This window comes from Cavia porcellus, unplaced genomic scaffold (genome assembly GCF_034190915.1).
Source record: "Cavia porcellus strain 051 isolate PalLab524CR breed Dunkin Hartley unplaced genomic scaffold, mCavPor4.1 scaffold_28, whole genome shotgun sequence".
NCBI lineage: Eukaryota > Metazoa > Chordata > Mammalia > Rodentia > Caviidae > Cavia > Cavia porcellus.
In genome coordinates, this window is record NW_026947511.1 from 19090172 (window position 1) to 19116321 (window position 26150).

Consider the following 26150-nt stretch of genomic DNA (forward strand, 5'->3'; position numbering starts at 1 on the left):
AACTTCTCAGAGGTCTGCTATGATACTCAAGACTGAAGACTATGTGAGTCCTCCAAAATCCACCAATATGATTATCATGGCTACCATCATAACATCACCACCATATATCACCAGTGCCATTACTGTCACCATCAGAATCACCACTGCCACCTTCACAAGTACCCTCATTGTCACATGTCCCACCATTGCTACGGCTATTGCTACCACCACCATCGTCACCACCACCATTACCACTGTATAATTCAAAATAAAAAGTATTTTCAGTGGAGAAATGCAAAATTTAATTGTATGCTGATATTAAAAGAGATTCTCTGTGTATGTTAGGATTCCAAATTTGTGTTCAGCTAATATAAATGCTATTTTTCTAAAAATTTCCAGAGCTTCTATTTTCCCGGGACCCCAAGGCATGTGCTGAGTCAGCCTGTAGGGCTGTCCCACAGTGGACTTCTCTTGGAAAGTGTAATGGAATTCAAAACAGAAAACCCAACCAAGCATTAAAATATTTTTCTTGGCCTAAGGACAGTGTCAAACCACAAGATGTGATAATTTGCAAAAAAGCCATATTTTAGCTCAGGATTTTATATTTATATCAACAGTTTAACCATCTAGCCTTAGAATTAAATTAGACCAGGAAAATGTTCCTTATCTTGGTGAACACTTCCCATCCAGCCAATGGCTCATGGAAGACACTGAAAGTTATCTGAATTACTATTGTCCTCAAATCCAATCATCAGTTTATTTCCAGTCTTTCAGTTTCTTATTCAAAATAACTTTTGGATGTGTCCTCACCCCTTCAATTCACCACTGCAATGTTAGGCCAAGCCAGCATCATCTCTCATCTGGAATATTAGATGGCAGATTTCTTTCTCCTTAGCCTCCCTTATTTCCCCTCTGTCCTTCCCAGTCCATTTCTCACACAAAACTGTGTCACTATACTTTGCATATCTCACTTAAAATAAAGACCAAGATTCTGAAAGTATCTTATAAAATCCTGAAGAATTTAGCATCTGCTTATCTCTTCAGTCTCCACTCGTTCCATGTTCCCTCCTGTGAGTGGTCTACCTGACATTCTTCCCATACCCTTGGAAATACCACATTCCTTTAAAACTTATGCCTTCTTATGGATTCTTCCTGTGCCCATAACACTCTTTCATGTCCATCATCGCTCCCAATTAACTTATTTGTGCCTTAGAGACAGCTCTCAAACATGTCTCACTTTTACATATATTTACTGTATTTTGATATTCTGGTTCCACTGTGTAGTAGTAGAAAACTGCTTGTTAGTACCTAATAATATATTTGTATAATTATCTGATTGATTTTCATATGGTAAACTATATGGGGCAGTGGCCACCAGTCTTGTTTAACATTTCACATTTGGGACCAGTCTTTACAATAAGACATATAGCAGGAAGTCATGTTCGTTAAAAAAAGAATTCATTCCATTGTAACAGTCAATTCCACTATATTCCTGAGTGTGTACACTGACTACAATACAACTCAAAGCCATTTTTTTACACCTGCAGCATGTTAGCAGAGTCTGAAGGATAGAACAACTCTCATTCCCATGGCAAGCGCATTTCTTCCCTGAGAATATCTATTAAAGATCACCTATGGCTTTCTAAATCATAAATTAAAAAACCAGGGGAGAAAGAAAAGAGACCATCCAATACATTTTCAGAATGCTGAACTGGAGACTTAGGGCTCAATCAAGCCAACCTAAGATCACTTTTTAAGATTTAGTATACTCTACTACTCTAAACTGGGCCTCTGTATTAGAAAGCAACACTTGGGATTCACTAATGTATACCCGGATGACTGTTGGCTGGTTGTATGACTGCTGTTTCCTGAAACTCTTTTGAAAACAAAAGGTATATCCCAAGAGGACAACCCTTTGAGCAAACATTCTTTATACATAAACAATAGCCCTATATGCAGACAGAGACAAGATGCCAAAGATTCCAGGATATTTTTAGTAACAATAATAACTAAAACCCGTCAATATAAAATTCCTTTCTCTAAGGAGTCTATGCCATGTTAAAACATTCTCTCACTGGTTCTTACCAAATTTCTGTGCTAAAGGACTGAGGTTTAGTATTGAACAGCTACCCAGCTTCAAAGATAAAGAAACTGAGACACAGAGTTTGACCTTATTCCCAAAGAGACCACTGAAATAAAACAGAATTAGAAGTCAAGGAATGTTCATGAACTTCCCAATTCTCATATTTTCTTGCTTAGGGCAAAAACTCCTAAAGAGTGGACAAGGATGTCATAGCTAGAAGCAGAATGCTGATCCCCAATTACACACCCTCCCAGTAGCAGGAAGGGTATAGCACCAGTGTGCTACCCGCCCTCCCACCTCCACTTCTCTAGAGATCAGAATTGACAGTACTATTAGAACAGAGATTCCTGGACCCCAGTCTAAACCTACTGAATCAGAATGTTCAGGGGAGAAGAATGGCACAGTGTAGTTAACAAGCACTCTTAGGGGTTTTTAATTGGGAAATATTACTCTAAAGGACAAAGCACAATAACCTTGAAGCAGACTAGTGGCCATACAACACAGAAGAGACTTATTTGGGTACAGGAGTGAGCTGATGTTTCTGACTTGGTCTCTCAGCAGATATATTCCCAGAGAGGGAAGTTTTGTGTCCCTAAAGATGCTACAAGAAATCTCAAATACAAGGCATCTCAGACTGTTTGGAATAGTTTTGCTCCTCACTCTGGTGGGGTGAAACACCTCAGAAACTACTAATACTTGGAGAATGGGTGAGTCAGGCCCACTAGGCAGCATCAGGACTGGCTGAGCAAAGCGGGTAGAGTGGCCATGGATATGGCTGAAAGCACCTTGTGAACCAGGAAGAGTTTGAGACAGGATGTTGGAAACACTGGAATCCAGCAGGTTTGTTTCTGGGGGCCAAGAGAAAGCATTAGTAGTAGTGATGCCAGCAGCTGGGTTTGCTGAGCAGGCTACAGAGCACTTTGCTTGCATCATCTCATTCACTCCACTAATTACTAAATAATTATCAGACACCTGCTCCCTGTGCCAGGTGGATCTCAGCCCAGGAGACAGAATGGAGATAGTTAATGCTTGGGCTCCACAGGCCATTCTGCTCGCTTGCATCATCTCACCTAAAAGTACCTGCCAAATGATTGCACTTTTCTGCTTTGAGGTTTTTTTAGGCAGAGCTTGTTTGCTTGGCCTGCAAGTATGTAGGGTCAACTCCCCTTGGGGCAGCCTGCCAGTATCGAGATCTGTGTGTAGCCCCTGATTTCCAGCAGGTAAGTGAGATACTATGCCATAGAGTGGACCCTACCAAGCTATAGCCCTGCTGTGTATTACCTACTGCCTGGATCCACCTCCCTCCCAGGCGCTGCTTTGAAGAGGAGGTTACAGTAAGACAGTGAACAAGCTGATGAAGTAGGCACACTCCCTCTATTTCTGGAGCTTACAGTCAGGGAAAAAGGAACTAATCACATAAATGAGTTATTGCAGACACAATGGAGAGCACAGAGGGTCACAGGTGACGGTGGGTGGGGGACAGTTTGAAAGGCAGGGGAACATCTGATGATATTTATAAATGTTCCCTGCACAAAGCACAGTGATTACACCTGCACTCAGACTTTCAAAACTAACTTTTAAAATTTGAATCAGAATAGCTCTACAAACAAAACAACATTCAAAAAAAGGCACACAGGATTTGAATAGGCCTTAATATTAAACACGCCTAAGTGCCATTTGTATTCTGGTAAAGGTTTCCTTTCTGTCTCGAAAGGGTCTTGGGTCTCTAACCTCTCTCTTCTCTTTCCCTCCATCTTCACTGCCACACCGACCACCCACATGGGTGGTGTATTAGCTTGCAAGACATCTCACTCAGTACAAAACAGAACTAGAGTGTCATTCCTGAGACGCAAGTTTGAGCATGCCATTTTCCTGGTTATACTGTCCAGTGGCTTCCCTTTGGACTTAGACAAAATCCAAAATCCAAATCTGGCTACCAGGATCTGATCAGTCAGGCCACTGGCAAACTTTCTGATATCATAGTGTTACAGGCAACTGAGTTAAACAGAAATATTGTAGGCAGTGAGACAGGGCTAGGTCCTCAAAGGAGCCAAAGCCCAGATACCTTGCAACTGTGTGCCAGACAGACACCTCCTTCTATGGGCAAGGCCTCAAGACAAAAGATTGAACAAATGCACCCCCACCCTAAGGACTGATACTCTATAAATAGGTCTCTATCACCCTGAGAAAGCCAGGAGTCATCATTCCAACCCCCTAAGGAAGAGTCACTGCTCTTTAAGCATGCTGTTTGCTATGTGACTCACTTCCCCATTTGTCCCCAATTTAATCAATTTTACCTAAGCAATTAATCTTACTGGTTAATCATAGTTCTGTCCCACCTTGCGAGTTCCCATGCCTTTCCCCACCTGGGACTCATCTCACCTTGTGATTTTGCTCTATAAAAGAACCTAGAAAGACAGAGTCTTTGACAACCTGTTCAGTACCCCCCTCCCCTCTCTCTCTGACAGAAGCTTTCTTTCTCTCAAAAAATATATTGTGCTCTTATCCTCCATTGTTCCTAAAATTCATTCTTTGATTTTAGAGAACACAAACTCATACCAGACATATAATAGGTTGGGAGTTTCATTCCTCTATAGCAAAAGAGCACATTCTTTGTGTAGTTGGTTACCCTCCATCCCTGCACGTCTGTGTTGACAGATTAGTGACTAGAAAGGCAAGTTAGAGAAGCCTCAGTCTCCCCTTACATTGGTCTCTCTCAAGTTTGATAAGGCAAGTTTGGCAGACTCTTTCTTGCAGTTATCTTAATACTATGTTTCAATTATTTTTTGGCATCAATTGCAAGTTCTCTCCTCAATCACCCCTGCTGCACCCCAATTCACCTAATACTCTTTTTTATCTGCCTGTGCTTTTCATCTCCAACTTACTTTTTTCTGATTCTAATCCCCTTTGCTTTTCCATGGGAAAGACTGAATATGTGACCAGAGCTGGGCCCATTAATTTATTTTCTCTGGTAGCTGAGATTGGAGCAGGAATGGAAAGCTATTCATATTCAATCATCCAATAGTGACACCTCAGGGAGTGCCTGTCACTGAGATTCAAGCAATTCATGAAGTAGACCTAATCCTTTTCTTTTCTCTGGGTCTCTGCTGGGGTACACAAGATCAGTCAGGCTGTCCTGATTTTCTCACTGGAAAGGACTAATTTCTTGATGCTTACTTTTCTAACTGTCAGTATTTGCGGTCATCACCTAGGGTCACTTGTTCAGTCCCTACCTACATAAGCTATTTGCAATTATCTTAATCATGTGTACAAGTCAAGAAATAGAATCCAAGTCATTAGATTCTCAACCGGCAGTATAGGAAAATCAACATTTTCAAGGTACACATAAGTTTCAATTCAACCAGAGAGAAGCTAACGCCTAGCTTAAAGACATGCAGAAGACCAGGACCATGAAAGTGATGTAGATTTTGTGATAGATGGATGTGAAACATGGAAAGATTGTAAAAGGTCCTGCTCCTATAAAAGATTATAATGAAAGATGTCCAAGAGAGGTACAGGACTATGGAAGGCAACCTAGAATCCCAACATTTTGCCTGGCTAAAAATCAGTAAGCAGAAACTTTATTAAACTACAGGGTTTATGACCATGGTGAGAACTGTGCATTCAAAATCATTATAAGGGAAAAAACTTACCCTATTTCAAGAAATAAAACAAAGAATTTGAGATGAACCATGTGCCTAATTCAGCTGAACATTTTCTTATGCTAGAGATTAATACGAACTTTTGGGAAAAGAGAAAAGTACAGGAAAAGCTGGGAGTGAGCTGGCTACTAAGATACTATTAGAATTTAGATAAATGGAAAGGAACAGAGAGACTATTAGAAGCAAAATTGATGTGTGGACAGTCCACATGTCAGTATTATGGAGCTAGATGAAAACCTCCATGAAGTGGGTGATGGTCTCAAGGGGACCAACACCTTTTAATTACTAAGCACCTGCTGCAGCCCAGACCCTGAAAAAAGGTGGACTTTCAGTGTCTGAATCCTTGCAACAGTGGCTCTGGGAAGTAGGTATTTTCATGTCCATAGTACAACTGAAAACATTCAAGTCCAGAGAGGTTAGAGGTTAGAAAATAATGTTAAGGAAGTAGCAAATCTGGCAAGAGCATCCAGGTCTGCCCACTGCCAAACCCTTTCCTTTCCACATTAGAGTTTCTTGGATACGTTTTCCCCAAGGGCTCTATTATGTCTGTTTGGATCTATTCAATAGGCTGGGTGTGGCCAACATTGCTTTCTTGTTTTGTACTAAATTCAAAGCATTGTCTAAGAAGCTTCTGGCATCTGGTTTACTCCTGCTCCTACTACTCCTCAAACTTTCTCACTTTGGACCTTATCCCATTTGAAAGGAGCTTGGAATGTTCTTTGTTCCTGCACTTGGGGTGATCGGAGTGCTTGGTGAGAATACTGTGCTATTGGCCCCCTGAGAAGCTTACACTGATCAAGAGCATAAGAAACTTTCTTCTGCTTTTTTCCACAGAATCAATCTTTCAATGAAGGAGATGACTAGGGTATAAATTCTAGTTTAAACCTGACCTTATAAAAATAATCTTTAATATTTGCTTTCGTATCTAACCAAACTAATCAAACCACTATTTCCATCAAAAATTCCTCTCCAGTTTCTCCCATTTATTAAATATAAAAAGTAAATCAGTTCTCTCCTAATACTAATATTCCTGTTTGTCCTAAAGTGAGATACAAAAATAAATAAATCAGTAAGCAAGAAAACAAAGCCAGAATATGTTCTATTATTTTTTAGGTGTTTACTACTATATCACTTTTCCCAATTCCAGACTTAATAGGGTCTCAGTGGGGGAAACTTAGGGAGCAATAGAAAAAAGAATATTGTACCTGAGTTACCACAATCATCCAACCCAAAACAATTGCTAATACAATATTGATTTGTAGCTTTTTCAGATATTTCTGCATATATATATATATATATATATATATATATATATGCGTGAGTGTGTACATAGCAAAAAGATTGCATTATAATACTGGTATTTAATTGCTTTTTTCTGCTTCTGAATAAATGATGAACATATTATTAAAGAGCCCATGTAAAACATGGTGTTATATAGGGTATCCCACATATAAATTGGCTTTTCATAACAGGGTAGTAACAGGTAGCAAAAAATTTGAGGGTTATTTGCATCTGCCACAGACACTAGACATGCTCCCTGGCATTTTACAGGTTATAGCTGAAAATGTCAGAGCCCCTCATGTGTGAGTCAGTCACATAAGCATTTACACACACACACATGCACACACAAATTGTTCCATCTCTCACATGGCTTCTAAATGGCCTCTGGGAACATTAGAAGAAGAAGCTTTATGTGCTTTGCCCAATTTGAATGAAAAAACTGTGGATTCATAGGTAAAATGAAAATTTCTAGTGAATATTCAGTAAAGAGAGAAGGAAGTGGTTTTAACTGACTCAAGTACCACCCAGAACCACTGTCTGTGACTCTAACATATACAACAATCCAGCCACATAATTTTCTGCTTGATGCTTTCAAAGTTATCCATTGTTCATTATGTTCCTGTTTTCTTCCATGACCATGTAACTTAAAATTTCATATGCTAAATCACATTCCAATTAGTCATTTCAAATCCTATGCCTATACAGCTTTGACCCTAGAATATAAATGCAGGTAAATATAATGCATGTACACAAAAGACATGCTTTAAAAGATGTTTGCTCTGTAAAAATATCTACAAATATAAATCCTGGAGGTAAATATCAAATATGCTACAGTTACAAATGATGGTATATAAAAAGAATGACATATTTTACAACTATTAAATATGGTATTGAATATCTGATGATATGGAAAAATATTATGTGGGACAAAGAAGTTCATAGCAATGTATTTCTAATACATTTTATAAATATACGTGTAAATTTAATCCTTCAAGTTTTTAATGAAGTATTGGTTAAGAATAGAAGAAAATAAATATATAAAGTTCCTGGGAGCTGTTATGTTTCACTACACATGATGTATGTGTAAATCTTGAAAAGAAATAACCTTATTGACAAACAGAACAGAAATAGCAGAGTAGCCATGGCCTCAGTGAGAATACGAAGGGTAAATTCAAAATCAACTTCATTCTAGTGAGTCAAGAGCATAGAATACAAGAACTAGCCGATCAAAACTCTAAATTAGATTCAAGTTTACATTTGCAGTTTCTTACGGTGATTACTAAAATTTCTCTCTTAAATCTATTCCACGTTGAGCAAGAAAGTTTACAGGATGTTAAGATGTTTTAACGACAAAGTTTTCTGTTTTTGTCTCCTAGAACTATTTCTAACAAAGGGCTATGCTAACCCCAAAACCTTTAGAATACAATTTGCTTTTAGAATTGTAATTTATTGTATTTGTTTGAGAAAATTAAATTCATTCGCCTCAACCATAAATGAACTCACATTACAATAGTTAATCTGCTACTTGAGTACTCTGGTTTATTGATCTTATATTGAGCGGGCACACTATTATATACAATATATCCTGGCCCTACCTTTTTGCTCTTGGGACTATTTGAAATCAATTATGTTTCTAGGAGATCCATATTCCATAGTATCAGGAAGCCCTTTCATACATAATTCCTTTTTATGCCAACATCAAATAAACAACATAAGAATGTATACTACAACAGTAACAGAGGTCCTATACACTGGTAGCTTTATGAGATATTTTTATAGATTTTCTATACTTTTCAATAATTTACTTCTAATTATTATTATTACTGTGAAAATCTCTCTGACTTTCCTTCTCCTTTAATTGTAACACTGTCTGATGAAAAATATAACACTCTATTAAATTATCCATTCTTTAAAAAATAAAAAGAGGGTTTCATTCCCAAAATAATGCAGCATGGGCCCTTTTTCAATCACTAGGTTTATGATTTGGTGTGGGATTTCTGTGCTCTACAACAGGGAGGGTGAATTATTTTTATCTGTGTTTGCAAGGGCTTGTACTCTTAAAGTCTGCCCATGTCTAATCCTTCAAACATCTAAAGTGTTGAGCATTTTCAATGTTAGAGCCAAAGAGGGTATTAGGAAGCACTTGATCCAAATTCTTTATGTTAGAACAGGAGACTAAGAATTTGAGAGAAGTGACCAAGGTCACCTAATAGACAAGACCTTGAATTTCTTTTTATTCTTTCTTTTTTTTCTTGTTCTTTCATTCTTCTTTCTTCTCTCTTCCTTTCTATATTTCTTCTATTTCTCTCTTCCTCTTCTTTCCCTTCCCTTCTCTTTCCTTTGGTTGTTTTTTGAGAGAATATTTTAAAATATTGTGAAGACAAGCTATTTTTAAATCTCAACCTCATCCTTGTCCATCTCATAAAAAACAAAACCCTAGGTATACTCTAGTGAGAAACAAGAAAAACATACCAAAAATATGCAGAGTTCCTGTTCTAGCATGTCCAAGAAGGGTGATCATGTCCTTTGTACCACTGAAAAATATCTGGGTGTTAATTTCTTTTTCATTTCTTCCTCTATTTAGCAGAACTCTTTAATACTGCTTACTTCTATGAAAAGAAGTTTAAATAAGAAACAATTGGCTATTAAAACACATATTGTCCATCTCAAAAACAAAAGATGAAAGGATTTATCCCCCAAGGAAAAGTTACTGCCAAGAAAACTTCCTCTTTCTATAAAGCAACAAAGCTTCCAACCTTTTCTTTCATCCAGAATATTACAAAAATATTGGCTGCCATCAAAGTCTATTATCCTCACTAAGAATCTTCAGCCTCCTTTAGCAGGGAACTTTCAGATAAAGCCAATGAACTAAAACACACTAATGTAACCATCAATCTAATGAACAGTAAGACAGTGCTGTGAAATACCTCCAGTTTATATAAAGTCTTTAATAACACTAAAGATTTAATTCTGTCATAAATTTTAATACAATATTTTAAATACAAGTGAGTTAATCTCTTTCAAAAGTAAATTTACTTAGCTGAGTAAGAAAGTCCCAACTGCATTAGTATTCTCTGACATTCATAAACTCCCCTTTGTCCTATTTGAGAGTTTACAGGATTGACCCTACCTTTTGCTATAGAAATCAGTCACACTTACGCATATTCATCAGGCTGCTCTAAACAGACTGATGGTGCTTAGCTTGTATCTATTACCAGGGAAGTGAGAGTTTAAGCAAATCTCAATATCACTGGGTGTCCACCTACAAAATAGAGAGTATTAAACCACTAGTAAGGTTTCCTCTAGTTCTAACTAAATGTGATTCTATAATCTTCTGTGTTTTGAAAAGAACAAGGCATTGAGGAGCATGCCAGAGTAGTAAAATATCCTTCACTACATGCACAGAAAGTCCACCCTAAAATGTAAACATGTCATCTGTGAAAAAAGTAACCATAAGACATCATCAGGCAGCACCATATTAGGAGTTAACTTTGGGCAGCCAGACAGTTCCCAGGATGAACAGTTGCTGGGAAGAAAATGATGGAAACAGGCATTACAAATCAAGTATCTACAGAAACCAACCGAAGAGCATAAATAAATGGAGAGCACCAAAGGGAACTGTGAAAAATTGAGAACCTCAGCTTCAGTTTATTGTTGCCTTGCAGGAATCTAGGATCTTGATTATCCCACCGTCAGATTTTTCCAAATAAATATTGATTCAAACTATTTTAATTTTTTTTAAACTTTTTATCGGTACCAGGGATCGAACTCACGACTGCCTGCTTGCAAGGCAGGTGCTTATGCCGCTGAGCTAAATCCCCAGCCCCCAAACTATTTTAAAATGGAATACAGCTAAATATGGTTCTGTACCAGAGACAAGTGTACCACACCAAATAAACCTCTGATGTACCACATTGTAATGCTGAGGAATAAAACATAGGGGTGGGGGCTTGAAAACTGGGTGTAGGAGTACAGTGAAAGACAATGAATCAGGCTTAAATGATCTGAGGATGTCTCTGATGAGGAAATTCTGAAGAGCAAGCTGGGGAGGTCAGGAGAAGAGTTTTAAACCTTTTTTTTTTTTTTTTTTTTTTGAGTGATGAGCCCTATTTGATAAATGCTTTATGGATTAGCTCTGGAAAAATAAACAGTAGACAGGCTCATGACTCTAAAAGATATCCACATTCTCATCCTTTGCTTGATCTCCCTCCATGTTACTTTACATATAAAAAGATTTTGTAGATGTGACTGAAGTAAGGAACTTGAGAAAAGGAGATCATCCTGGATTATCCTAGTGTGGCCAATGTAATCACAGGAATACCTAAAGGGCAGGGATCAGAGTGAAATGTGACCACACAAGAAAGGTCAGCGATACAATGTTACTGGTTTTGAAAATGGAGGAAGGGGCCACAAGCCAAGGAACACAGGCAGTCTCTAGAAACAAGAAAAAGCAAGGAAATAGTTGGTTTTGTTCAGAGCCTCTAGAAAGGAGCACGGTCTGGTCATCTTTACTTTAGCCCGTAAGAACCATGTTGGACTTCTATCCTACAAAACTGTGTCACAATAAATCTATGATTTAAGCTACAAGGGTATGGTTATTCAGTGTAGCAAAATTAGAAAACAGATACAGTCTACATACACTCAAACTTCAGCAAGAATATTCCTAGATCTACCTGAGTTCATCTATGGATCCAGATGATTCCTTTTAGAAAGAGATACAAAAAGCTCTGAGAGCTGCAGGCATGAAACTATTTGGTGTGTGTGGAAAGACCAATTCTTATCTCCTGGTTTTAATCGGCTCTAAAATGTCACTTTTACAAGACTGAATTCATTCTCTGAGGACTATTCCTTCAAGATGCCCAAATGATAAGTGAACACCTGACAGTTCCTTGCCACAGGAAGATATCCCTTCTCTTCTTTGCAGAGCTAATTATGTTGCTAACATTCCCCGCAGACTGCCTCTAAGAAGGTAGCATTTTGCGTCTGCTGAGGTTTAGCCTGCCTTCTTCCCTCACTTTGGGCCAGACTGAGGTCTGGCATGTCCTGTTACAGTATCATGTCTCTATCAAGATTCTTTTGGGCATGATATAACCAAACCTGGTCATATGCTGTCTTCAAACAGAAGAGGAATGTTATCAGGAATGGAAACTACCTGACTCAAAGTTGTTTTTAGCCTAAGATCTTGTTTCATTAGTTTGTCAAATTTCACAATCCCTATAATAATTTGAGACGTGTTATATTTTTTAAGTCCCATTACAATGTCCTTGGAGTGATGCCAACATAGTTAGAATAAATAACTCTGTAATTTAAAGGTTACCATTCTCAATTAAACAGTAAACCTAATATTATAAGATATAAATGGCCTGACATCACTTATCTGTGGGTGAGCACCAGATCCTGAGATTACTGGCACTGGCACACAGAACATTCTGGAATGCTGCTAGCTCAGAAAGGTAGATGCCATAAAAGTGGGAAAAGTGAGAAATGGAGGCTAGTAGGAGAAAAGAATGCCAAGGTATTTTGGAATCCTGTGGAGATTTGCTAAAGGTTAGAAGAACATAGATAAGATCTCCCTGTGCGAGAAGTTGTCAATCTATTGGCAACTGGAACATGGCCCTGATTTTAAGAGGAAGTTAATGGCCAGCTCTGTACCTGGTTTTTTTTTTTTTTTTTTTTTTTCCTGGCATGTAAAGAAAGCCCAGGAACTTCCTAAGGTTTTATACAAGTGTGAATGCTGTTTAATATAGGTCCCTGTGAATCTGAATAAAGTGTAACACCATACAGCAGTGTAAGAATTGCTTCTCTGTGTTCTCTTACAGAATTATTGTAATTCAGTATCATTAGCACAACTCATCATGTGAGTGATCAACAAGAAATCCTACTAAATTTTGAATTTTCCCACTGACAACAGTAAAATTGCCACTTACCATTCCTACCATAGATGAGATATAAAAAAGTTTTAAATTCGCAGAATTTGAGAAGGCTAATTCCTAATATTATTTTACCCCTCGGTCACTGCTGAATGTCTACCCTCAAAGACTACCATGCACTCCAAACACAAACATGAATGATTTAGTTTGAAGCTTTGTTTGTTTTATTTTGCTTTTATACTATTTTGAGATATGCATGGGAACTTGTTGACCTTATTCTTGTTTAGAGAAGCAGTCATCAGGCTGGGGGTGGGGAGAGGTGGAGAACTGGCCAAATTAATTCTAGTCAGTCCCAAACAGCTTCAAGTTAGAGGAAAGGTGCCCTGATTGGTAAGGAAATGACAAGTCAAACCCAACAGTTATTACCTGAGATCAGGTAAGAATAAAGATATGAGATGGCAACTGGTGGGGAGACTTAGAAAGAGTGCCCATGAACCCACTTAGAGAGTGGATCACCTTACCTTTGGAGTTCCTCCAGTCCTTTAGGTATTCTGACACACAATGCTGTTGATTCATTTAGGAAAAAGATTCGAAAGATCGTGCTCAGAGCCAGAGCACTCCCTTTCCACTGGGTGAGGGAGGGCTATGATTACATGACAGATAGGACCGTGCAAAGACAGCTGACACAACTAGCAGTTGAATTCTTTCTTCTGTTTATTTTAGAAGAGATTTTCCATAGACAGCTGCAATGCCAGGCTCCCGTCAGAGTGTCCTGCCAACCTTTCTGTAGTCAGCTTTCCACCCACATCCTTTCCCCGGATCCAGAGCTACCCCCAGCAGGCCTAGGAGGCTAGAGAGGCCAGTCCTGGGGCCACTTCAGGGCTAAGGGTACAGGGCAATACATGAGTCAGCACAGGAGCTGCACCTGCCACCCGCTATGCCAACATATGTAGGATCAAATTTTAGCTCAGCCTATTTCGCTTGCATAACATCAGGCAAGTCCTTTAATGTCTAGGCCTCAGACTCCTCCATAAAATGGGATTGGGACTAAAACTGCCTGAACAAGCAGAGAAAGCTGAGTGAAGTCATCGGTGAAGTGACCGGTGAAAAGCTAGAGCCAGTGTGCACACATGGGCATTGCTAACTTGTCATTATCACAGAGGAAAACCTAATCACCTCTGGCATGACAAAAAGGGGTACAATCCAATGAAACAGCATTTCTTTTTCAAGCAGCACCTGTGTCCACTTAGCCCTGAACCTGAACGGTAATAATCTTCACGTGAAAAAAAAAAAAAAAAGACAGAGAAAATGGGTCATTTATATTTGTCTCAAACTCAGTGATTCTAAACCCCTTTAAGTAGCTTCTCTGACTACAAGCAATATTGACAAAAGTCAGATAGCCTTAGTTTCTAGGAGGCAAGCACCAAAGTTAGTGTTTCTCTGAGAAGCAACCCTAGCCCAGTACAGGTTCTGATGACAAAGGGCCTACCTGGGTTGGAGTCGCACTGTTTCCTGGCACCTGAAGGAGTTGTTCTGTGGGCTCTCATAAACTGGGGTTCCTGCTCTCCCCAGGCACTCCGACTGGCTGGGCACCACGTGTTCTGTCTCCTAGAGGAAGAAACGACACAAGTAGATGAGCCGTCAGCATCAATAGTTTCACAGCATTCTGTAGCTTGGGGCAATCTCAGGGCAGGGAAGCAGCAACACATGACATACTATACTGCACATAATGTGGAAGGGAGCCAATTCAGGGGGTCCAAAGTTTTAAAGCCTCTCTCTATTGGTTAGTTGCTTGCTAGAGTCTAAGATAAAACAACTTTAAAACCCAACAACTATGGAGATCACTATGGAGACTCCTCAAAAAACTAAAACTAGAGATTCCACTTGACCTAGGTATACCTCTTCTGGGTATCTTCCCAAAAGAGTTAAAGGCACCATTTTACAGTGAAACATACATGTTATGTTTATTGCAGTACAATTCATAATAGCTAAATTGTGGAAGCAGACTGTATGTCCATTAAGGAATGAATGGGTTAAGAAAATGGGAATATACACTCTGGAGTATTACTCAGCCACAAAGGAGGATAAATTTGAATTATTTGTAAGAAAATAGATGAAACTTGTAACTGTAATTCTAAGCAAAGTAAATCATACACAAAAGGCTAAATATCTCATGGTTTCTCTGTATGAGAAATCTGAAATATAAATCATCTAAAGAAGAAAATAAAAAAAAGATGATAGAAAACAGAGAGGTAGACTTTGTCTAGTTAGGAAGGAGATGTGGGAAAGGGGAAGAGGAATGGAAAGAGGAATGGAAAGTAAAAAGGATTAAGATGTGATATGTACATGTCCAAATTCCTGATGATAAATGTAATCACTATGTGTTATAAATATATAACAATAACATATTTTTAAAGAATGTCTATTATTTTAAATGTTTGCTCCTTTAATAAATAGGAAGTTTAGAGGAGAGTTTCTTCTTGTTTCTCTTAGTCAACAAATAAAAATAAAAATGTATCATGAAAGACAGGCACAGGTTCAAAACCCATACCTGCTCATAAAGATCTCTTCTGGTCAGATCTTATAATGTAGCAATATTTTTCAGTTTATGGCTCTATTGTAAGCATTTAAGTAGCAAATATATCTTATCCCTTTTGCAAATCTAAAAAAAAAATTCACTACACCTAAATGAGGTGTTTTTTTTCCCTATGTAAGATGGTAAATATGAAATAACAACCTGTGTAAGAATTATACAAAAAAGATGCAGGTAATTCTCTGTTCTGTTCCACGCTGCCTGCTGCTTTTGCTAATGTCTTGCACACTGCACTTTTTTCCTATATTTTGTGATTTTTAAACTAGGAGCTAAATTTTACTGCCTGAGTTTTCTCTAGTGTCAACCCACTCCGGGGACAGAGGAAGGGCCAAAGGAGATTTTCACAGGTGAGATCTTAAGATTAAAAAATGTATGTGTAGATCTTGTTTTGACTGATTAGACTCTGTTCCATTCTGTATGATAGTATCAAGTTTATAGCAGCACAATTTGTAATCGCCAGATCTTGGAAACAACCCAAGTGCCCATCAACTGAGGAATGGATAAAAATGTTGTGGTATTTCTATACAATGGAGTATTATTCAGCTATAAAGAAGGATCACATTGAGATATTTGTCAATAAATGGGCGCAGCTTGAGACCATACTCATTAGTGAAATAAATCAATCTCGCATGTGTGAATACCGAATAGTTTCCCTAATGTAAATAATGATTCAAATATATAAAAATATGTGGTAATCATGATTCCCCATTAGGTGGCCTTGAAGCCTTATAAAGTTTTCACTCATTAATTAAAAAGGCTTTATTCTGGGCTTCTTGATATGAAAATATTTGAAGCTAGAGTATATGAAGTTTTATCCAAATATTTCAAGGAAAAAGACACTATGGTAACTACTATTAAGTCAGGTTATAAGGTGGTGAAGTACTAGGTTGTTGAAACAGTCATGCTGTGACCTCTATTGTTATATTGTTATGTCCTGTTTTATCTCAATCTCCCCCTTATTGTTTCAAAAAAAATTATTTAGTCATTTCTTATGTTTCTCTTAATTAAAGAAAAAATTCAAAAAAATTAGGATATATAAATAGTAACTCTTTTTGATTTCCTATTAACTTGTTTTGAAGTCCTGTAGTACTCCCACGATCTTGTTTTGACTGATTAGACTCTGTTCCATTCTATATGGTAGTATCAAGTTTGAAGACATAGGCAACTACTTTGAAGGCAATAAGATTCACTAAGATGCCCATTCTGGTTTGACTATTGTCTTCTATGGAAGTCCTGTAATGTTTACAATGCCTAAGTTTTATTGGTCTTGTTCTCTACTGTTTTGTCCAACTTTATAACATCTAATGAGATAGACAATTCTTTTTAAGGAAACAAGAGACAACGTTGATAACCTTGTACTCTGTTCTACACCATGTGCTATGTCTATCCTTAGTTTTGACTGACAGCTTTGTTTTGCCATATTTGACTGTATTTTCTCCCCCCCCCAAAAAGTAATAAGCACTAAGGAGTAATAAAATCCAAAATGTGTAAATTTTGTTGTAAAAAAGAGAGGGAAAAAAGATAAAATAAAATAAAAAGAGCTCTAACGGATATAACAGCAAGTGTGTTTAGGGGTGTTAAATAGCTGACTATATCAATGTTTTTGGATCATTGAACACAGCTGTTTGCAGTCTCCCTGTTTGAATGTCCACCTTGTATTCTTTGATACTGTGATTTGAGCAACTATTTTCAAGATGATAATATGTAATCTATTAACAGGTGATTTCTTACTGTTATGTTTTTTTTTTTGTAGTTCTGTATTACGTGTACCCTTACACTGCTTTGTTTTGTTTTGTGTTTTTCTCTTTTTCCTCTTAAATAAAATTTAAAAAAAATGTATGTGTAAGCCAGGGATACAGCTGAGCAGCATAAGTGCCTGCCTGGCAAGTGCAAGGTCCTGAGTTCAATTCCTAGTACCAAGAAAAAAGGAGGAACAAAAATGCATGTGTGCAAGACATTAGCAATAGCAGCAGGCACATGGAGTAGAGCAGAGAATTCTCTGTATCTTTATTGTGTAATTCTTACACAGGTTATAATCTCATATTTACATTTTTACATAGTGCCCAAACCAATGCCCGCATGTTTACCTGTGTCAAGTCATGGTAACTTAAGTGTATCCTACTGTGCACCTGCACTAGATATGCTAGGTCATTTCCTCAGGTGTCCTTAAGACACCCCTGAGCTCGGAAGCAGTCTGAGTGATTCCTCACATCTAGTGTGTGTATGTGATTGGGGGATATGGAGAAGTGAAGGAAAAAAAGAGATGACTTACCTAGGCTACAAATACTGCCTTTTATGCAAGAAATACCTCCCTAAAGATCTTGCAAAATACGACTGACATTTTAAGACTATTGCCATGACAGATACAGTGGGTATTTTTGTTCACCAACTAAGGTGGAAATGTTTCAATAAAATAAACACAGCTTATAATTCAATAGGCTCAAGAGCTTTGGAAGTACACAGTTTGGTATTAATTTGGAGGAAACTACATTATTTCAAGTTTTTTGCACTAAGAGAGACTTAATATTGTAAATCGAATATGTAATTCAAAATTTCATAAAAAAGGACCACACTCTATTGCGTAGATAAGCTAGAGAGTTCAGATCTTAATCTTAATGTCCTAAATCTACATTCAGAATTCTTCCCACTGTATGTTTCAATGATCCAAGTTTACTACAGAATTGAGAGGTATCCCATGCAAATCACTGTGAACACAATCACAGTTAACAAGATGTAACAGTCAGGATTGGTGGTATTCAAGTATAAATATCCACAAAGTACATGAGATTTCAGTGGTATTAGTTTTTTCCCCCCTTTGTATTATGTGGTTGTGAACACAGGGACTCAAAATGAGGGAGATTCATAAAGAAATCAAGGTCTTTTCTTTAGGGAGTCTGCACAGCTGGGGAAAAGGGCAAGATTAATCCCCTTGGGTGTTTGCACAGTGGACTATCCAAAAATCTAGCTACTTCTTTTAAAGAACTTTCACCTTAGTCCCTCTGTCCCACTGAGGAATTGGGCCTTGTACAAGTCTCCAATCATGATGTCTCACTAAATCTACATAGGCCCAAACAGGATAAAGCAGGAAGAAAAACAAACAACAGCTTTTGGTCATGATCGCATTGTTTCATTCTCTAATAGCACTGGCATCTCCAACTGCCATTGCTGGGCTCTTATCCTGACGTTTAAACCAGATTGATCCCCCAAAGCTAATGTGCTCCCTATGCTTGATTGTTGTAACTCTTAGGATTCAAGGACCAGTCATCCCTGAAGCTTTATGGGCTCTCTAAATTTCTGGCTATATTTATTCAACATTCAAATATTTGGTTGCTATCAAGTGCTACATTCTATACTTCCCTTAGTTCCTACCATTAGAGAGCTTACAGTCTGACAGTGATTATTTGGGGTGGGTACTGATACACGGTGACAGAAACATAGATATGTAATTACAGTGCAAAAATAAGCAATATTGCAGTAGAATAAAGGTGAGTGCATGGTGATTTGAGAAAATTTAGAAAAGATACTAAACCCAATTTTTTAGAAAAGTGCCATAGAAATAACTGGAATGAAGTGAAATCAACAGGAAAGACTAAAAGATGGGGAGGATCTTCCAAAATAAAACTGTAAGTGAGATGACAGAAGGACCAAAAGAGGAGCAGAAGAAGGAGGTTAAACAACTGCAGCACCACAAACAAGAGGCGACTGTCACTTGGATTAAAGAGGTGGTAATTAGTATGGAAGAAAATCAATTAAGATATCAAGGAAGCAAAAGGAATAGGCTCAAAGAATGACAGGTATCACCAAATGAGGGAAGACTGAAAGCAATGCTAAGTTTCCTAGCTGGGAAAATGGGACGAGGATATTGCTGCTCTTTGAGATGGACACAGGAGGAAGCAGTGTCCAGGGGGAGTTGTACACAACATTTGATAGACAATGACAAACGAATGAACTGGAATCTAGGTCATGCTAGAATGTGTACTTGGGAATGAGAGTGACTGAAACTAGGTGGCACCACATCAGAGTATGCAGAGAGGGAAGAGAAAACCTGGGAGACTATCAGGACTAATCTTTAAGGAATGCCAACATATAAACAACCAATGATTCATTGTTAGTTATACGAAAACCAAAGTTGCAGGCATACAAAGTCGTAACTGCCTGTAATGCCAGCATTTGAGAGGCTGAGGCAGGAGCACTGAAGTCCAGACCCAGTCTGGGCAACACAGTGACACAGGAATATCCTAAATCTTTTGCAAATCAAGGGAGGGAATCAAGAAATAGAGGCAGGGAAGAAGCAGAGGGGAAAGGGAAGTGGAAAGAATTCAGATGTGTAGGTACATGTATCAACTCCCTACAGTAAATGTAATTATTATGCATTATAAACATCTACTAATGGGGCTGGGGATTTAGCTCAGCGGCATAAGCACCTGCCTTGAAAGCAGGCAGTTGTGAGTTCGATCCCTGGTACCGATAAAAATGAAAAAAAAAGCCAAAAAAAAATTAAAAAAAAAAAAAAAAACATCTACTAATAATACATTTTAAAATAAATCGCTGCGGATGTGGCTCAGTGTGAAGACTCCAGGTTTAAATCTCAGTATCAAAATGAAACAAAACAAAACAAACAAACAAACAAACAAACAAAAAAACCAAAGTAAAATTCCCTGGGGAAAGTAGAAGGGAAGATCAAATGTGTGTTGTATGTACGCAAGTATGTATACATAGGAGGTAGGGTGAATATTACTGTGTGTTTATACGTAATATGGATCATGCTTATTTTAAGTTACTCGATTGCTAGACCTGTTTGATCAGTATCTGTTACTTTATAATATAAAATAAGAATATTTATTCCTTAAGAAATTTAAGAAGGCCTGGTGTGGTGGCACATACTTGCAATTCCAGTGGCTCAACAGGGTAAGGCTAGATCACAAGTTTGAGATCAGATTGGGCAACTTAGTGCCTCTGTGAGAGGAACTGCCTCAAACTAAATAATAAAAAGGGGATGGAGATATAATTCAGGGTAAAGGTTCTGGATTCAATCCTTTCTATAAGAGAGAGAGAGAGAGAGAGAGAGACAGAGACAGAGACAGAGACAGGAGAATACCAAGAAGACCTAAAAAGAGGAAAAAAAATGCAAAGTAGGTGACACAGATTGAAGAAGGAAGCTTGCTGCTTACCCCTGTTTCAATGGAATGCTAAGGGCTTTTAACTCCATGAGGAAAACCAGAGTACAGAGATAAAAGAAACACTACACATTAGTAAAAGTGCCCTCAACAATATGACATTTGTCATAAGATGTTTTAGATAATGTTTTTTAAAAATAGGTGTCACTATTTCTTGCAATCTGTTTCTGGTGAATTTTTAAAAAGACATACAATTTTTAAAATCAAGGAATCAAAAATCATGGCTAAGTGGGACAACTAGAGAGATGAGTCACTGAAGTCTAAAAATATGCAACATGAGTGAGCTTAAGCCTTCTTATGAGAAACTGGTCAGCTCTACAGCACAAAAATTATGAAAGGAAAATGGTACCTTTGATATGTGCACATTCTCTTTCCAGACCTGTTACAGAAACTAGAGAATTATTTCAACTTTCAGAGATTATTATATGTTTAAGAACAGGAAATTCTAATTGCTGTGATATTAATATAAATTGCAAATATACATATTTTAAATAATACATTGAGTTTAAGTTCCCTCAAATACCTCTTCCTTATAAAGCATTACTTTCCCAATAAAAAAAATGTTTTTACTCCCATTTTGACTAACAAAGAGGACAACATGTTGACTTTGAAACTCTATCATGTTATTTTCTGAAATTATTAACCTATGTCTGTTATTCTTTGCTTTAAAAGATCTTGCAATGTTTCATTTCACAAGCTCTCTTATTTGTTTTATTTAGTTTAGCAAGAATCAAATTATTCTTCCATTCCCAAAGCAGTCATGAGAAAACTCCAAAATTACCATCATAAAAATTACCTCAGCTCCCTGAGCCCTGAAGTCAGGCTGAAAAGAAGAAGTTGGAACCCATAACTTCAGAGAAAGCATCCCACTCAATGAACAGGTGGCAAAGGGGAGGCGGGTGCTTCTAGCTATGAATAAAATCTATGCTTCTTCTGGGGCTACTTTCAGAACTTCTCTGGATATTTTCTACCCTGCCAGGGACAATTATAGTTGTGGACGGCAAGCAAGTAAAACAAAACATAACTCAGGGATCAACAATGAGCAAAAATAAGAAAAAGTTCTAAGCATATCTTCTTTTTCAGAGCCAGAGCAGATTTATCCCCATTTCTTTCATCTATTACAGTGATGGTAAACCTTTTAGAGATGAGAATACAAACTAGAGCCCAAAACCCATTTATTTATCTCAAAGTGCCAACACTGCCAATAAACCTGAATACTGAGGTTTTCATTTAGAAAATATAATTCAAATATTAGCATCCTTGTCTTAAAAAAGCAACATGCCTGCCATAGGATCACCACCACTGTTCTATAATAATAATAATAATAATAATAATAATAATAATAATAATGGACATCAAATCAATAAACCAAGAGCATCACAAGATACCAAATATATTCCAAGGAAATCCCTCGGCATGCTGACCACCCTTCAGTTCACACCCTCTGGGATTTGCCTTATTTTCACTGCATGCCTGTCCCGTGAATCCTGGATGGTCAGTCCCAAATCTCATCTTCCCCAGTCACTGGAGACCACGTCAGCAGAACTGCATCTTTGTTTTGGACTCTCCTCTTGTTCTCTGTAGTGTTTAGCTCTTATAACCTTGTTTTGTAGCACATGTGGAATCTGTGTCCCTGCAGTATACCCCCCGCCCCGAAATATGTTTCCCAAAGGAAAATGTCTGTCTTGCAGTTATTTTCTTTCTGAAAGTGTTTCAGTACCTTACAAATTATTCGTTGATTCATTCAGTTATAACAGGTCCTCTGCACACCAGTGCCCAGTGCTGTCATTTGTACATTTAGAAAACACATACATACACAGGCACACGTTCAACACCTAAAACCTCCAAAAATTCAAACTAACCTAATGAAAATGCCAGTTGAGTTATTTCTGGAAAGTAGAAATTGCAAAATGAAATTATTGAAATGTCAGCTTCTCCCTTGCTTGCCTGCTCATCTCTGTAACTGCAATGAGATTAAGAAAGTTTGGCCTAACGAAAGGCCTTGAGCAGCTGTTTTACTGACAAATAAGAACCTGCCAAACTCTTACAGCAGCTTGCACTGGCAGTATGTAAACTTTTCAAACTACTTTCCCATTCATTAGCATAACTTATCAAGTATGTTTTTAAATGAGGGCATTTAGGTAGTTGGAAAGTGTCAGTTTGAAGAGTTTCTTCTGTTTACCTTATTTTATGCTTCACAATTTTTCAAAGTTGATGGTCGTGTAAAATTCAAACTAGACCTTTTTTTACAATCAAATTTAAATCGGACAGTTGCAAATTTTCTTATATAACACTGAATGTCAACCGAGTGCTGAACCAAATAGCATTAGGCAAGAAGGCTTCTCAGCTTTCAACACTGGGCTCTAAACGGTTTCCTATATCAAGGGACAGTCTGCCTTCTTTTCCCTTGAGTCAGTCATTGAGGATTTTAAAGCAAACCTAACTGTTCTCACAAAACGCAGAACAATTAACATAAACAAGAACTATGTCATCTCAACATTCCCCTTTTAAAGATGTTAGAAGTATCAGAACTCTCACAGCTTTAGAACACAATGAATGCTGTTTGTTTTTTGCTCAGAAACCAAAACTGTTCAGATATATTTTAATTGCACAGAAGTACACTTTAAAAACATTTCATACACTAAATAAAAATAAACCAAGGTAGAAATAAGTACCTCCCATACCTATCTCAAACTAAAAATAAATTAACAACAGTAAGAAAGCAAATCTTAACATGAAAATTATTCAAGATATATAAAGAAAATAGACATTGAAAATAGTGGCATCTTATAAACCTTAGATCTTCATCTGCAATTATAGTTTCACATCCATTTAAAATGCAATTCAAAGATACCTAGTTTTTACTGTTAATGGCAGTACCCCATTAATACCTTCAATTTACCTAAAACATTAGACTGAACTGGAAGGAAGGAGTTGATCTTCAAAAATACAAGGTACTAACTGGCTCCTGGAAGAATCCACTTAGAGTTAACACAAACTGGGACCCCACACTACAGAGGCCAACTCTCAGCAAAGGCTAAACAGTTTCTCTATCTAATTTTCCAACTTAAAAGTCATTCAGGATATCTCTAAGTCTGTTATCAGACTCTACCATTGCTTGTTGAGTGTCTGCCAAAGTATATATGTAAAGACTTGTTCCCCAAAGTGGCAGTTCTGGGAGGGGCATGGGCCTTTAAAAAAGTTTTGTGGAAAGTTCTCAAATCATGGAGTATATGTCTTCCAGAGGGATTGAAGAACCCATCTTGTTTTCTTTTTCTGCTCTGGTTTATGATGTAACTGTTTGCTCATACATGCACTGGCACCATAATGTGTGCCATCGTCATGTGACCAATGGGCAGTAAATCTTAAACTTTGAAATGCCAAAACTATGAGCTAAATAAATCTTTCTTTACTTAAAAAAAGGACTTGTATTAGATATTTTGCCATGGTGATGCAATGCTGACTAGTATGAAGTTTATAGCCACAAGTAGAGGATGAAGAACTTTGGCTTACCAGGGTGCTTTTTCTGATAGAAAGGGATCAGGTGACACATTTGGGTTGAATTGAATATTCCCAGTAAAGTTAACGTATAAAAACTGTAAGTGACCCTGAGAAAAGCCTAGGAAGTCCTAGTTGATCCAAGTACTATTTGTATCATCACCCGTTTTGAGAAACCTTTTATTTGGAGTGAAAAAAAAAAAAAAAACCAGAATCCTGCTATTGAACATCATTTGGATAACCAGCATCTCTTACTCAAAAATGACATATTCATGTTTCAAATTAATTTCCGTACAGATTCAGGTACCAGAAACACTGAAGGAAGAGAAGATTCTACTAAGTAAACGGTATGGAGAATAACTAAAGAAAGTCAATCAGAAGACATCCAAAATCGAGTTACATCACTTTCCTGCATAAAAGTATCTACCAGTATTTCATGTTCTGCAATTGGTGCCATGCCAGAGGGATGCAAACTCCCAAGACACATTCTGGACTGAAAACTCCATGTAGACTCCTCTCACGGGACTCATCCTCCATGAGATCACACCGAAGTACTCCATAAATATTTGTTAATTGAATTATTAACATGACATAATTTTATGGGACATCAAATTTAGTTTGGAGAGAAAAATGAACTTTTTTCCATTAAAATATGTATTAATAAACTGTAGCATTCTCATAAGTTTTTAAAAAGTGCTCACTTTGGCAGCACATATACTAAAAATATTAGAATGGCACAGATTTACCAATAAGGATTTTTTCTTCCTGGTACCACGGATTGAACTCACAACTTCACGCTTGCCAGGCAGGTACTTATGCCACTGAGCTAAGTCCCCGGCCCAAAAAAGTTTTTATCATTTTTTTCAAATGATAAAAATAAACTAAGAAAGTAAGCAAAGAGTAAATGTACTGAAAAGCTTACAAAATAACTCAAAGGGCTGGAAAACCCACCAATGGGGTCTGCTAGGCCAGGAGCACATCAAAACAGTACCCTGCCCTAGTCAAACCTGGACACACATGCTGCCCCTGAGCATGATATTTTCAGACTCACTGATCCTAAGACTGGTAGATTATTTTATTTTTTTGAAAATAAATAATGCTGGCATTATAACATTGAAAAGAGCATCCTGATTTCAGCAATATGAAAGTATTTGAAAAATATACATATATACTTTTAAGATTGATGAAAAGTGGCTAGTTCCACAGTGTGCAATTCTCACACTATGTGCTGAATGACAGGCACCACTACAACACCACACACAGGCATCTCTTGTTTCCTGAGGCACCCACTGCCACTTCCTGAGTGCCTTTGTTTAGATCAGATGCTCTCAAGTCAAAATAGGGGCAGATCCATCTGACTATTATAGCCACATTTTACCTGAAAGAGAAGACAGAAAAGTAAATGTTGATCTGTCTTTTCAGCTTCTACTGTTTAAAAAAAATCCTGCTTTTTTCCTTCTGCAAAAAAATTCTTGAAGCACCATAACAGAGTTCAGATGCTTGAAAATCAAAATAGAATGACAAATATCATCTACAGATTTCAAAGGAACTCCCTATTTGGGTAAAAGTTATGGCTTCTCTGCTGTTAGAAAAAAAAATGTTTCAGAAGTACTGGAACAAGAAATCTTAGGATCAAACCCAAGACTCTTACAATCCAGCCCCTACAAATTGTTCCAGCCTTGCCATATCCTTGGCCCATCTCACAGCCCAAACATGACAAATTAGGTGACGGCTCTTACACTGCCATTGTCCATCCCTGATGTATTTACCCATGGTGTGTTCCCTACCCTGGGGAACCTCCCTCCCTGCAATTTTCTCTACTTAGATAACTCATTGCACAATGCAGACCAACAATCACGTTCTGTGTGCACTCTTTTTATGGCCCCTTCTTTGTGATCCATTATCACTTTACACAGATTTTTATTGTTGAAGGAAGAGATTCCAACTCAATATTTAAACAAAATGTGGAATTTATTGCTTTGCTAAACTAAGAAAGAGCTTCATTTT

At 37.6% G+C, this 26150-nt stretch overlaps 1 protein-coding gene across 7 annotated transcripts in view; it reads right to left on the reverse strand.

Annotated features, from left to right (window-relative positions):
* Positions 1–26150, reverse strand: part of Fam13c (family with sequence similarity 13 member C) — a 108867-nt gene that overhangs the window by 60498 nt on the left and 22219 nt on the right. For all 7 annotated transcript variants that reach the window (XM_013156706.3, XM_005005300.4, XM_005005298.4 and 4 more), the window contains one exon: positions 14365–14483. In XM_013156706.3, coding sequence (XP_013012160.1) covers positions 14365–14483 — 119 coding nt within the window. The remainder of the gene's footprint in view (positions 1–14364; positions 14484–26150) is intronic.